The following is a 14,949-nucleotide window of genomic DNA, read 5'->3' as shown; positions in this document are numbered from 1 at the left end:
TAGTTAATTTGTTTTCATATGCAAAAAAAAAAAATTACAGAAAAAAAAAAAAAGCAGCAGCAGCAGCTTAAGCTACTTCCAACACAAAATCTACCACACTTATGCCTTCATGTCTCCAAATTCTTATGCTTATGATATTTGAGAAGGTTGTCTGAATAACTTCTGTAAGCTTCTTCGGGAATTTAACTAAGTTTTCTTCCTTGTGGCTCTCTTCCAAAATCAAAACAAAGGTAGGTATGCAGAGGATCTGTTCTCCAGCCTTTCCTAACATTCAGGACATTCTCAAAATTAAAGGAGACAGAAAGGAAAAAGCAGGAAGAAAGATCCGGAGACAGAAAAGAGAAATAGATTTCAGGACCGCAGAAATATGTTTATCAACCCATTTGAAGAAAATGGAAATAAGTAAAGCAAGCAAGGAAAAAAATATATATGATCAGAAGAAGAAATGTAAACAAGCTGATTAAATAACATATAAACACACTGTTTTGATTAATTTCACTGACACTTGTCAATTAATATATTCAATTGCTTTGAGATGGCTGATCAGCTCTTTTGCTGGTCACTTTACAAAAAGGGAGATTTGCTGAATAATCATCTCCACGTTCTTTTGCAATGATATGTTGCAGCTACAGATAGAAAACAACACAATGTGCTTTTCATTTTCTTTGATCAGCACAGATCTTCACCTTGATTAGTAAACTCAATTTGCTTATATTTTTAAGTTTTTTCTATTATCATGCCAACTCTTACACCAACTGTAAAAACTGSCTAGAAAAAAAATTATCAAAGTATYGATACCAATTGCATAATGCTGGGAAACATCTGAAGATGAAAACTAGATTTTTTTTTTATACAGTCTATATATACACTATAAGCTATGTAATAGAAAAGCACTGCAAATGCAGATAATGACAGGGAAAGAAGACAGCTATTAAATGCTTAGTCTCTTCCTTGGTCAAATTTATACTTGTAACCTAAGCATATTAACAAGCAGACCAGCTCCAAAAATACACAAGAAAGGGAACCCCAGAAGTATGAAAACACTACTAGAGAAATCCAGATAAGTCATCTAAGCAACTAAAACTCTTTCAACTCATTACCTCTGAAAGGAAAACCCACAAATTTAACATTGCCTAGTTTGAATTAGCAAACTACAGTCATCTAGCCTGCACAAATATTCAYGTCATACATTTCACTTAAATACAGTTCAGTGGAACAGTATTGTATAACTATGCAAAGAACTCATAAACCATATTGCAGACACCAATATGTAAGCCTAACCATTTCAGTTTACTGAAGAACCATAATAAAATAATAATGTAGCAAGATTAGCTAAATTACTGAGGTAACACACAGGATCATAGATTTAGCATCTCTGGTCTACAAAATTCACTGTTGGCCAAACACCTGCATAACAAYATCGTACTTTATATTTTATAAGGTAAGTTCTTTCTCCTATATAAAGCCCCCAAAACACATAAAAAGAGTACCCAAGAGTACCTGGAAGAATTTTAACAGATTTGGATTGCTCCAACCATCTCCATCAGGTCCTGTGCTGATCAGTACTATGCAGCCAAGGAATCTGGCATTTTGAAAGTAATGACATTCAGTACACTAAAAAAAGTAAGTTAAAAATAAAAAAGCTCACTATTTTGAAAGTCAGTCATCTGAGATTTTCTCTACCCTCTTTCCAAATGTCTCTGGTGCTCTAGTTTTCATTCAAAAGAAAGTCAATAAATTTGAACGGTAAAAAAAGTGGTGGTCTACATAATCATACCAGAAGGTCAAGAAGACAGAGCTGACTTAGCATAGGTGGCAGTAGTGGCAAGCTGGACTACCTGCAAAAGGGCAAGTGTGCGCACGCGCGCGTGTGTGTGCGCGCACACGCGCGCGCGCGTGTGTGTGTGTGTGTGTTGGGGGCAACCCCAAAACGGGGACTTGCCAATGACAGTTCTATCTTTTAGAAAAAAATTGAATTGTGAATTTTAATAAATTATCTATTGATGTAGATAACCATAAGTGATTTTTATTTCCGTAAGCATTTTCAAATAGAACCCATAGTATAAGAAATCAGGCTTTCAGATTAAAAGATCTCATAGTGACAATAATACTATTATGGATTTCAGCCTAATCCTTCAGGAGGGTACATGAGATCCAAATTATATCGCACCAGGATAAAAGAAAAAGATGCAAATTGCTTTAAAAAATGACTGCATGGCTTGTTAGACAAATGTTTCATGACTACAGAGTTTATTATTCTTAAAATCCTGTATATGAATATAAATGTCACACTATAAACATTTGTTACTTACAATTTCTATCTTCTTTTGCTCTCAGAAAATGAAATGTAAAGAACAAAGCCTATCCCTGAATTTAACTTTGATAGAAAAATACAACACAAAAGAATGACTAATGGTCACAGAGTGAGTCTCCTTACATGTCAAAACTTTTCCTATTGTTGATAAATTAGAGCATGTTTTGGAACAGAGTTGGCAAAGCATGTATTATTCTATCCAGCCCCTGATCAAGGCTTATACATTCTCTTCTCTGTGGTACTGTTGGCAATAGAAAATTCTGTTTCATAATATGGTTTTACTAGATGACAGTACTTTATCAGAAGTACCTCTCTACTTTTGGGACTCATATTGCAAGTTTAGAAACTAAAACCAAAATTCTATAGGAAAAATACAGAATTCTATAGAATTAAGAATAGATTGATTAAATCACTCCCATAAGGTTGTCCAGAGATTTAGGGGGGGGGGGGAAGAGGTATTTTACATTCCTAARTATCTTGTCATTAACAGCATAAACTATCCCAGGAAATGTGCAGAGAGAACAGAGAGAAAAATTAAACCAGCTTGCTAAGTTATCTTCATTCACAGATACAAGCAAAAACTCAGAACACTTTCTTACTCTCAAAAAGCTTTGCATCTAAGTGGGYACAAACTGAAATACAAGGAATTAACTTAAACATAGAAGAAGAAAAATAATTTTCCTTTTTTTTAAAATAGCCAGAGTGGTCAAATGCTGGAAAAGGTTGACAAAGATGTTGTGGTGTCTCCACCTTTGGAGATATTCAAAACTCAACAGGACACAGTCCTGGGCACTCTGCTCCAGCTGACCCTGCTTTGAGCAGGGGTTTGGACTAGATGATCCCCAGGGGTCCCTTTCTATTCACCCTTTCTGTGATTCAATTATTGTTTTATCTSTATTCCTGCCAAAGACAATAGAAAGGTTCAGGAAAAATAACAGATCATTCAGATAATACATCCCATCCTACAAATCTTTTAAAAAGTCATCATCACTATTTTGTATCTATGGCTTACATAAAACTTCTGAACACCTTCACAATTCAGAAGTTAATATTTCTTTAAGCACAGTTCTGTATGAACTTATATCTAATTCAAGCAAACAACTGCACAGGAAACACCATGGAAAACAGCATTAAATAAGTCAAGAAGAATTACTTCTTGTAACTACTCCAACTGGCTGAAATAGGAAGTCAGACTCTGCTATGGAAAACAATTTCTAATCAGATCAATTTCTCCCGAGGCAAGTTACAGGACTTGCTCTTAAATGATCATTCCTATGGCATAAGATACTCTCCACTAGAAATCAGACGGAGAAGTCTTCACCTTCACTGCCTGATACTAGTTAATAAGTTAACATAAGGGAACAGGCATAAAGATTTAAAATTATTCCTCCTGCCTAGATAAGTGTTTGACTGAACATATTAGCTTCATTTTTAAAGATTTTAAACRTTCATCAAATGCTTGGGAAAGGGCCAAACAGTGCTGTCTCTCCTCATACAGAAAATAGGGAGTATCAAATGAAGTTCTCAGGTAACAGGTTCAAAGCAGAACAGAGAACTTACACAACACCTGAATTATGGCATTTGTCACCAGAAAAGATAGCAGATGCAAAACCCATACATGTACTCAAGAGTTTAAGAAGTTAAGTATATCCATAGAAGGAAAGGCCATACAAAACATCATCCCCACTCAGAGACAGAGAGGGCTTACTTGAAAAGTAACACTATATGCTTGCCTAGGAAAGAACATAAGAATAGATCATCTATTATCAGTCGCTGCCAGTTGGCAGAGGCAAGYAGGACTTGAAATGATGGTCCTGTCATACATCCGGATCCCAAGGCTTTAGAGAGAACAGTGGGCTATTCCAATACAACTGTTCCTGTGAAAAATGGTCTATCAGATACCAAAAAACAGAAGGAAACAAGGATTACTGCTACAGAACATCACTTTTCCTAAACAGCTGAAACAGCAATTTGAGATTGTGATACTATCCATAAAATATTTGGCTCTATTACTGCCTGAGAAGATAATTTGCTTCCCCACCTTCCATAGCCTTTTTAAATATCCACAGAAACTAAGGAAAGAGTTTTTCCATGCTTTCCAGGTAATTATAACAGGATTGATCTTTCCATTCAGTAACAGGCTTCCAATGAAGTGCAAATAACCACTAATACAGAGCCTTAGAAAGTATCATGTAATTCCAGGGAAAATAGTATTTAGTTTTAAGTAATTCATATATATATATATATAGATATATATAAAGGTACTAATTGAGCTTTCCTTCTCCCCCCAATGCAAAATAATTGTTGTCACCTCAAAATAAAGAATATTTTATTCCTCAAGTCACTGTCAGTCACGCAGCTCTCCCCTCTAGAAAACAATCCTGCAGAGCATACTACTAAACATAGATCAATGATAAGGAGACTACTACTACACACAGGCAGAGAAGAGCAGTAACACCCATGTAYCCCACAACCTGTTAATCTAGGACACATATCAGCAAAAACGTTGATAAACAAGGGTTTTTTGAAAGCTCTCAAGAAAGCCCTGTCACCTCTCCCAACCTTAGTAACATAAGCAGGAATTGCAGCTAAACATAACTTGCAAGGCTGAGTACATGTAAACATACCCGTCTTTTAGAACATTTAATCTTTCCAGTAATTATCATCATCATGAATAGCACAAAAAAGCCACTGAATAAACCATAAAAAGCACTGTTTATTTCTATATGGAGTCTCAATSACCTTACCTTCCATTATATTCTGAAATAGGTGAAAATATCTTTTTGTGGTTTTTTGCTCTTTGTGCTTATTACAGTAGGTTAGTCTGGAAAAATAAGTAACTGTGGYAAAGTTTGCTTCTGAAAAACAGGCTACATGGCAAGACTGTAAGCACCTTTGAAATTATCCAGACTCATTCATTTGGTGAAGATGCAGTTTCAAAAAGCTTCCAATATCCCTAAAACATCATATCCTTCATATTTGCAGTCTGAAGAGAAAGGTAACTTTGTACATATTGCACTGAAGAGAAAGGTAACTTTGGAAGCAAAATATTAAGCATTTACACGGTAGAGCAAACCTATCAACTATACACAGAGTTTTTATGTACTTAGGATGGGAGGGGGGACAGCTACCCAGAACCTTGTTGAGTTGGGAAATCGATAGCATGTTTGAAGATGAGTAATTGCTAAGTATAATCCTTTGTTATAATTCTGTTTGATCACACTAGGTCACACAAAGTCAAAATTATGTGATCACCACTGAGCATTACTGACTTAGCTGARAATATAAACAAGAAACTATAGCTTCATGCATAGATCATCAAGCCACACTTTGAAGTGCCATGAAGAAAGAATCATAARTAAATAAATAAATAAAATCAGGATCTCATATTTTTCCTTCAAAAATATGAAGACCGAGGTGTCTGGTATCCAACATGCTCATAGATCACTGGAAAAAATTTCCAATTAAAGTATCAACATTCCTTAAAATCACTGAACTCAAAACAAGCCAATAACTTTCAGCCATAAGAAGCAAGAAATATTTTACAGGTATCTGATATTTAACTCCCAGGTATTTATCAAATAAACAGCTCTCCCCCTCACACACTATGCCCCACTCTGTCCTACACAAATTATAGCAAAACCAACACGCGTCTCCTTTCACCCTGACACTGCATCCACAGAGCAGAAGAGACTGCTCCGTATCTTGCGGATTCTGTTTCACAGTAAAAAAAACACTCAATCCTGAAACCAGACAGAAGCAGCTTGGATTAAACCTATGGCTCTCTATTTAAAATAGTTTTGTCGTTAATATCATGATAATAGCATTCCTCCTGCAAATCTTCTCATGCTGTCTGAACACACCCATTAAAAAACACTGAAATACAGAAGCAGCTTTGCATCAGGATTTAAAAATGCCCTAAAATCTGTTCCAGATATTGTTCTGCCAGTATCATGCTGTAAACCAGTATTTGTTCTCACTCTATAAAAGCAACAAGAATGGTCACCCCAGAGTTTGTATTCTGCTATTCAGAAACAGCATTATGATAGTTTCTATAATTAAGGAACAATTTAAGCCTTTGTAAATCACCGACTTAGTGGTTAAAATTTACCGKTTTTTTTTTCCAAATAAAGGAGACTACATATACATACTCAACCTTGAGGAGCAAAACAAATGCTAGTACTAATGCAGTCAACTTTATAGATACATATTCACAGCATACAAAACGCTAACGAGCTCCCCAGACACAGGCACTCAATGGAACAAAAAACAATCTCACTAGAGAAGCACCCCCAAGAACTGGTGCCAGAACCCCAAGAAAATCCTGAACTTTCACTTACCTTCCAGTGCAGACCCAGAATTTCAGGACGTCTCCCCGCTTTCCCTACGGAAAGAAACAGCGGTACCCTCTCAAGACCTACCCACTGAAAAGCAAAAGCTTTTTCCTAACCCCAGCTGCCGCGCGGCAGCTCCCCGTTCCCCCTCAGCGTCTCGCGCGGGTGAGGCGAGCGGCACAGCGCTTACATAAGCGGCGGCCGCGGAACTGCTCTTCGCCGCCAGCCCCGGCGGCCCCGCGCCCCTCGGCGGCGCCTGGGGGGGGCAGGGCCCGAGCCGGACGCCCCCAGCTCCGGCAAGCAGCGGCGGGCAGCCCAGGCCCAGCGGGGGCGCTGACGCGTGCGGGGCGGTTGGAGGGGGGGGGCGGGGAGCACCAACGGCTCGTGCCCCTGCACGCGCAGACCCTGCGGGCTTCCGTCCACGGCTCGCGCACGCACCCGACAACGGTTGGCGGGCAACAGGCAACTGGTGTGTGTGCGTGTGTCGGACGGAGGGAATCTTCGCTGCTGCCGCGGCCCCAGCCCCGCTCGCCACTGCCACCCGACAGCTCCGATACTGACCGCTATTGCCGCCGCCCCCTCTTCTCCTCCACTGCCACCTCCAGCYTCTACCACCCCCGCAGCTCAACAACGCACCCGCCCATTGGGCCGCTCCAGCCCCCAACAAGCGCCGCGCTGATTGGCCGTYCCGCCTACGTTCCCCCTCCCCTGCCCCCGCCCGGGTCGGCAGTGCCGCTCCCGGTTCGCGACCTGTCTTGTCTCCCCGCGGCGGCGCCAGAGCCCCAGGGCGGCGGAGGGAGGTGGAGGGCGGCCTTAGCGCCTTCACCACTGCACCGGGAAAGAGCTCGAAGGGGCCGGACGGGAGCTGCCCGGAACCTCCGTGGCGCGCTGTGCTTCCCGCGGAGGCCGTTCCTCTCCCGGCTTCCGCTTCCGGGCAGCGGTCGTGTCCTGACGGAGGGTCGCGGAGCGGGCAGGTAGCGGGCGCTCGGCGGGAGCGGGGGGCGGCGGGCGGGCCCGGTGCCGGCAGCGGCCCTGCCCACCGGCCCGGGTGGGAGAGGGCTCCCCCGCTGCCCGCTCTGCCCCGAGCGAGCGGCCCGCGCCGCCGCCGCACGGGGAGCCCCGCAGCGCTCCGGTGCCGCTGGCGCCCTCTCGGCCTCGTTTCGCAGCTCCGCGGAGAGGCGCTAATGGCTTGTTCCGGCTGGCGGTGAGCGCCCGCCCGGTGCTGCAGTGCAGCTTACTGGCTGTGTGCGTTAAAGCGTCTCTACGAGTGCTAAAAGCGTTTCTTGTGGAAAGGCAGATTCTGCTGGGAGAGAGGCCTCAGGCTTTTTCACGGCACGGTGGAGACTGGGGCTTGTTTTATTATTTTTTGGGGRGAGGGGGTAATGATATAGTGTGTTAGAGCTTTCGTTCAGGTTTCTTGCTCCAAGAAAGTCCTCTTTCTTTGCCCTCACAGCTTTCAAGAGTTAAGCTTTTAGAAGTAGTGTTCATGGCAACATTGCATTCTAGTTAGTTCTCTAAAAATTAGGAACATTAAACCTGTTCTTTGCTACCAGAGGGATGTTAAAATGAGAAATTCTGACTGAAAGAAGTTTCAGGTGCTTTGTGAAAATAAGACTGCAAAGCCATCATTATTTTCTTCCAGGCCTTCCTTAACTCACTGAAAAATGGCTCTCTYCATCTTCCCATCCGCTTTGATCACTTCTTTTTTTTTATAAGGATCTTCTTATTTTCTTAATACTCTTACAAGCGTATCTAAGTAAAACATGAATTTCCCAGCCTCGTGAAGGAACTAGTAAGGTGCACCGCCTCTCTTACTGATTTATCCTGTACCTTTTCTTGCCAATTGTGCTTAAGTGGCAGCAGCCTACAAAGGATCTGAGAAGTCAGCTTTAATATACACTTGTTTTTACTCTGAGCTTGGTTATTTTCATAGCTCTGCTTTTTTTCAGTGAATTAAGTAGTCAGATGGGTTATGACTCTGGGGAATTAGTATCTGTAGCTAGAATAATGGAAAATGTGTAATTAATCAAACTTTATGGGCTTGATTAATTATAAGTACCTTCTAATAAGTGTAATTTTAAAGGCTAATTTATCTACATTAGAGATTTTTCAAACTGATCTCGGAGCTTTTTGATGTACTCTGGAGAGCTTGAAAATGATGGGCCTTGGTGCTGCTGAAATGCATTTACAGACACTGAGAAATGTTTTTCCTGGTATTATTTAATGTAAGAAAACTTACACAGCTGCTTCATGAATGTAATGTTAGTGGTGACTTGCAARGCAGTAACAGTTGAGTCTAAAATATGCCTTTTTAGATTATCAAGTGGATTACTTCTACCATGAAAATCAATTAAGCTGTCATTTAAATCAGAGCTTGGAAATGCTTTCAATACGACATCATTAACCTAATTTGCTATGAACAGGTTATTATTTTTCCCAGTTTACCCTAACAGCACATAAAGCTGTCTTGCACATTTTTATATTTAAAACTCATACATAAACAAGAAAAATGTAGCTGATGTCTCTCAAGTACTAGAAACAATGCACCTGAAACTTYTTAAGTTAAATGCCTTCTCTTTCACAGTCATTTAAACCAGTCTCTCTCTTTCTTGAAAATCAAATTTTAGAAAGAAGGAAGCATGCAATACACTGTAAAGACTTTTGCATTTCTAGATTCTGAAGAATACACGGTGGTTACAGTGTTTACCAATTGTTCTAAGTCAACAACACAGTAATGCTAATGAAATTCTTATTGCAAGGTTTTAGTTGATCTCACCGGTTAATTTTCTTTTCTTTTCTTTTCTTTTCTTTTTTTTTTTTTTTTTTTTTTTTTTTTTTTTTTTTTTTTTTTTTTTTTTTTTTTTTTTTTTTTTTTTTTTTTTTTTTTTTTTTTTTTTTTTTTTTTTTTTTTTTTTTTGCTCAGTATTATAGGGCTTGTGATAGACTACTTTCACTAGCAGTGCTGAAGACTGAAAACTCACTGTATTGTGCCACAAAACAGGTACCACTGCAGTAACAATAAATATTGCCCTGTTTTACTCTCACTATTTAAAACTTTGTATGGGTAGCAAACTTAAATCTAAGATTGAAGTCAGTGATTTTTTTTATTTATCTCAACAGTGGACAATTAGGGTGTCAGGGAAAACATTGTTTCTGTGTAGCTCAACTAGGTAGCCCTATTTCCTCTAGGCTAAGATTAAAGTAAGTCTAGATAGTTCCCAAGTTTATCAAATGGAACACTTAGCTATTTTAACTCGTATGCTTATGGTCTGTACCACTCTTTTCTTTAATATATTCCCTTTAATTTAATTAGGAATGTCTGCGTTTGTATTTTCTAAGTAGATCTGATCAAACTTTTATCGCTAACGGCATTGTGGCAAAAATATTAAAAATCCATTTGCTATTATCATGCAAAAATTTTCTAAATGTTTAATGTGGTTGGTTTAAAAAGCTAGTAGTTTTGCCTGTTTTTAGTATTTGTCATATGTGCATCTTTATATTGTAAATGTTTTTAATAAAGTACCATCGGATAAGGATTTTTATGTCTACCATAATACCCTATTCTTTGATATTTACACCTGGATCTTTCTCAACTACATTTTTTTTAACTTGAAATTGAACTACGACCAGTTAGTATATATTCAATTAAATTTTGAGTAATTCTAGATATTTAAAGAAACTGTGATAAACTGTAGTATGACATTATACTTTAAATGTGAAGTTAGAGCATTAGCTTTACAATAAGTTGAATTTGTATGTGAAGTAGTGAATTGTAGTTATGAAGTCGGTCTCATTTTTCAAGCCACAGGAAAGTTTTTAAATTGTAATTTTTCAAATAAGAGTATTTTACTGGCGTAGTCTCAGGAAAAACTTGCAGTGTTCCTCAACTGACATACTATAAATAAATAAATAAACTATGCTTCAGAAATGTTCACACAGTCTAAATTTGGCTTCAAAATCAGTCATCTGTGAAAAGGATTACAAAGACTCTGATACCAAACTTCGATGAACTTTTATTTTAGTGTCCTGAGATGTTTGCTTTTCTGTGTTTAAATTGTACGTGGATTCTTCATGTTCCTGGGCAATGTTTTATTATATTCAGCTGTATATTTTAAAGCCCATAGTGATGTTTTCTATTAGCAAAAAATGTATTGTTCTGTTAATAACATAATGCTGTTAATTCTTTTATAATGATTATCTGTTAAGACAGTCACCTTTTAGCATGTGGTTACTGCTGCTATTAAGTAAACCAAACACGTAGGACTTCAGACACATTAGCTAATTGTTGTTAATGAGAAATAATTAATACAGTCTAGCAGTTTGCATTGTTGTACTTAATCACCAACTTTGGAAACATAGCATGAAGTGTCCTAACACTTTGTTTTCTATTCTAAGGTGTGCAGAAGATGCTTGATGTGCAACGCTGTGGTTTTTAAATATTGCCTGTAACCTTTCTGTTCTTCCTGTACAGGATATTGGTCTTTGCAAGTGTGTGAAAATAAGCTGATACTCTCTGAGAAACAAAAATTCGTTATCTTTTTTTGTAGGTATGGGGCATGGAAATGAACATGGCCATGGCCACGGCCATGGCAAAATGGAACTCCCTGACTATAGGCAATGGAAGATAGAGGGTACGCCTCTTGAACAAGTTCAGGAAAGGCTGGCTAGACGGGGTCTGAGGGATCCATGGGCTCGGTAAGTGCATAAGCCTCAGAAACAATCTTGACCATTTTGTAGCATCAGCCCAAACTTGTCACTGCAAGTGTCACTTTCTTTAGTAAAAATTGTGAAAAATGCATGTAGAATATATTAGTTAGATTTTTGTTTACTTTTTTGTGTGGAACTTACTACTGTTGTATTACCTTGACCAGTCTATGCATTTTACAAGGCAAAGTACAAGGCCTTTGTACTTTGTGATAGATAATAATCAGGCACAATGGCCAAGGCCTCATTCCCCAAAACACTTAAATAATGGTCAGGTCTTGCACATGAGAGTAAGCCTGTCTTTTCAGCAAAGAGGTTGCATGCTCTGATCTTGTTGAAGTCAGTGGAACTTACACTGACATTCTGAGTAGGAATAGGAGTATTCACATACAGTGGAGGTCTTCATTTGAAATGAAGAAATGTACTAGTATATGATGTAGAATTTGATTCAACTCTGCATTTCTTTTTGCTAAGCAGTGGATGTAAGATGGAAGGTAGGGTGAACTAAATCATAGAAGATTAGATTTTTACCTCTAAGTTGTCCTGTTCTACAGTGAATACCTCCTTTCTTCCTCAGAGCAACTCTGGATTATTTAGGCAGCTGTTAAAGCACCGCTTAACATACTTCCTCCCAGCATGAATTATGTAATACCTTGCTCAAGTACTCTTTGACCTTAGAAAATAAGAACATAAATGTTTTGTGCTGTATAGTCCAGTCCTTCTGTAAGAGGAAAAGCTACATCAGCAGCTATTCTAGGAGCTTTCACAGAAGAGACTTTATTTGTTCGCTGTTGCTTCAAATCACTATAAGAATAGAAAAATGTCATCTATTTAAAAAGTTGTTGCTATATTGCATGTTATAACCTCTGGAAGGGTTTGGGATTGAAAGCACTTTTTTCCTTCCTTCTGAAAGAGTTTAAGGCTGTAAACATGGAGTAAAACATGATTTTTAATAATGCTAAGAGTCATTTACGGTATGAGCCCTTAGGATTATCAGCTACCACCAAACTTTCCTGGCACTTCTTTCAGGTATGTTGCCTCTCATTCTGTGGAACACAAGCAGCCTTAAACTTTTTTTTTTTCCCTCCACTGTGCTTCAGATAAAATTAATTATCTTCAGCAAGCATTAGGCTTACTCCCAGAAAAAAAATGGACAAAGTTTAGTATCATAAATTAAGTGTAAATTTATCTATGACTTCTGGTGTATACACTTCCAAGTAAAATGTTCAGGAAGTGCTACAAAATAGAAAACTGGAAAGAATTTGTGTACTGTTTGTTCCCCCTCCTAGATGAAAAATTAATCTTTCCCTAGTGAAAGAAGAGAATTGAGCCAATTTCATGAGGAGCTGAAATTAGGAACAAGTGCAACTCTTAAAGTATGAGATAATTCCATCTAAGCTTTGCCTAATGCAAATTTTATGTAAACTAGTATTTCAGTTCCATGAAGGACAAGTTTTGAATATTAGCATCATGCCAATCTTCCTTTATAAAGGAGAAATTAAAGTATCAAGTTTTGTTTCAATAATCTGAAGGAAGACCACATTATAAATATCTTGCACTAGAAATCTTGAAATAGTAAGCCTCTTTAGGGCATCATTCTTTAGTTCCTTCTCTCAGGGGATCAACTTTCCACCTTTGTTAGAAATGTACATTTGTGTACATATTCCATACAGAATAAGCTGTGTGAAAGTTACTGTATTTGGAAACCTAAGCCTTATCAACAAGTATCCTGTATTAGCAACCAGAATATGCTCTTCTATGCTAACATGCCTTCATCTTGAGTCACASAAACTATCTGCACAAGATGATCTGTGAACATACTAATCAGAACTTGACCCCCATGTTAAGACTGCATTTCTTGCTGAAATGATGGTTCTAATTTTATTGTTTCTCTGCAAATGTTTTCCCCTCTACTAAGGACTCTGTCTGTAAACACTTGTAGTCAGTTACAGCAGTGACTAACACTTCACTAATAAAATAGATGCAGCACAGTGACATAAGGCAGTGTCAGCTTTATAAATCTTTTTAGCTAAATGTCATCTTTCCAGCCTTTTAAGAACAGTTTTAGTAGGCCCTGACAGTTCTAAGTAACTTATTGCAAGCCAAAAAATATCTGACACTGGGTCAAGTTTGCCATGGGTGGAAAAACTTTTTAAGATTCAACTATGCTAGGTACCATCTAGCATAATGGCTAGCCTTTGTAGTTACTCTATTCCTTGCATACACTCATGCGTTCTGTTTTTCTTTCAATGCATAGTAACAGCAGAACAGTTAYAAAACAGAATCACCACCCAAAATTTGTTATCAGAAGATGCTGTTTGCAAGTTTTGTGTGTAGCTAACGTGACATGCATATAAAGGGTTAGAGCTCAGGTCATTCACCTGTGGCAGTATCTGTTACTTTAATGCTTGAACTATAGAAATGTTACAGTCTCAAGGTATATCTGCTTGAAATCTTTCCAGCCTCTTTCTCTATTACCTCCTCCCCAAGATATCCCTTTAATATTTAATCACAGTGGCTCCACTGATCTTGTTTTATTCTTCGGTTGTCTTTCTCCTAGCAATGAAGCCTGGAGGTTTATGGGTGGCTTTGCAAAACCTGTTACCTTAACAGAAGTCCTTACTAAGGGATTCAAGTGGGGATTTGCAGCTTTTGTCATAGCTCTTGGTGTTGAATATGTAATGTTTCCTCCGAAGAAGAATGGAGGTCATCACTGAAGATCAAGTATGAGAACTTGTTGTTTCTAAACTAAAATGTACAATAGCTTGCTTCTCCTTCTATACCTATAATATTAAAGTCTGTCCATCACAGGCAGAAGCATGTTTCTTTGACTTTATTATTTGTTTGTGGAAGGAGCAAAGAACTTAAAGAGATTCCTAAATCCAAGCCTGACTTCAGACTAGAGAAAAAGATGTATGTATGCTATCAGGGCTTGTTGTATCTCCCTTTAAACTACAAACAAAAGTCTCAGCTTTACTCCTCAAGCACTGCAGTATGTTGAGTCAGATTGTAAAAGTGTGGTGTTCTTCAGAGTACTGTATTAAATGCATGTCTAATAACTAAGTTATTTGTTGGTAAGTGGCAATGACCTGTTAAGCATTTCTTAAAAGCGTAACTTCATCAGGCATGTAAGAGTGGATAATAGTAAATAAATGTTATGATAAAACTTTAAAAATAATCCAACTGCCTTAAAGTATATGAAAATACTGAAGATTACAATTAACCCTATTAAAGTGTTTACTAATTTGGCAGACCTCCATGCACCAAAATAATGTGCTGTAATATCCAGAAATTAAAACTTCCATTGTTGCTACATTAGTAATATACTACACTAAGTAACATGTTTCACTCAGCAGTAACTGTACCTCACCCTAATACAAATTCTAATGTTCTTGAGTATATTTTTAATGAAAGGTGAAAAAAAGAAAGCAGTTGATTTCTTTACCCTGATTAGAATTTAACCACACTTGTAACAGTACAGAATTTTCATAGCTAGTAGAGAACTTTGTAATTTGGGTTTTAAGTTTCATGTATTTCCTCAAATTATCTGCTTCTGGAGTGTCTTAAGAATGCCAACAGTGAGGAAAGTAGTAAAAC

The 14,949-nt window shown here is 38.3% G+C and overlaps 2 protein-coding genes across 12 annotated transcripts in view; one reads left to right on the top strand and one right to left on the bottom strand.

Moving 5' to 3' along the window:
• Positions 1-7,270, bottom strand: part of HYCC2 (hyccin PI4KA lipid kinase complex subunit 2) — a 66,101-nt gene extending 58,831 nt beyond the window's left edge. For 5 of the 6 annotated variants that reach the window (XR_014895154.1, XM_085299434.1, XM_085299441.1 and 2 more), the window contains exons 1-2: positions 7,210-7,270; positions 6,655-6,698 (exon numbers count right to left, since the gene is read on the bottom strand). The gene's annotated coding sequence lies outside the window, so the exon portion shown is untranslated. Of the gene's footprint in view, positions 1-6,654; positions 6,699-7,086 lie in introns of all 6 variants that reach the window. The other variant, XM_085299435.1, reaches the window with a different exon arrangement.
• A 108-nt stretch (positions 7,271-7,378) lies between these two features.
• On the top strand, positions 7,379-14,169 carry NDUFB3 (NADH:ubiquinone oxidoreductase subunit B3). Of its 6 annotated transcripts, none has more exons than XM_085299431.1 (4): positions 7,379-7,618; positions 9,572-9,649; positions 11,196-11,343; positions 13,913-14,169. In XM_085299431.1, the coding sequence occupies exons 3-4, from the start codon at positions 11,198-11,200 to the stop codon at positions 14,067-14,069; spliced, it is 303 nt and encodes a 100-aa protein (XP_085155557.1). In that variant the 5' UTR covers positions 7,379-7,618; positions 9,572-9,649; positions 11,196-11,197; the 3' UTR covers positions 14,070-14,169. The 6 variants fall into 6 exon arrangements, with proteins under 6 accessions (XP_085155557.1, XP_085155553.1, XP_085155555.1 ...); XM_085299427.1 differs by having other exon boundaries at positions 7,379-7,622; XM_085299429.1 differs by lacking the exon at positions 7,379-7,618 and adding an exon at positions 7,639-7,852.
• The last annotated feature ends 780 nt before the right edge of the window (positions 14,170-14,949 follow it).

This window comes from Rhea americana, unplaced genomic scaffold (genome assembly GCF_003343005.1).
Source record: "Rhea americana isolate MKP2758 unplaced genomic scaffold, rheAme1 scaffold_15, whole genome shotgun sequence".
In the NCBI taxonomy this organism is placed as follows: domain Eukaryota; kingdom Metazoa; phylum Chordata; class Aves; order Rheiformes; family Rheidae; genus Rhea; species Rhea americana.
Note: the sequence above shows the minus strand (reverse complement) of the source record. Positions and strands in the feature narration are given on the sequence as shown.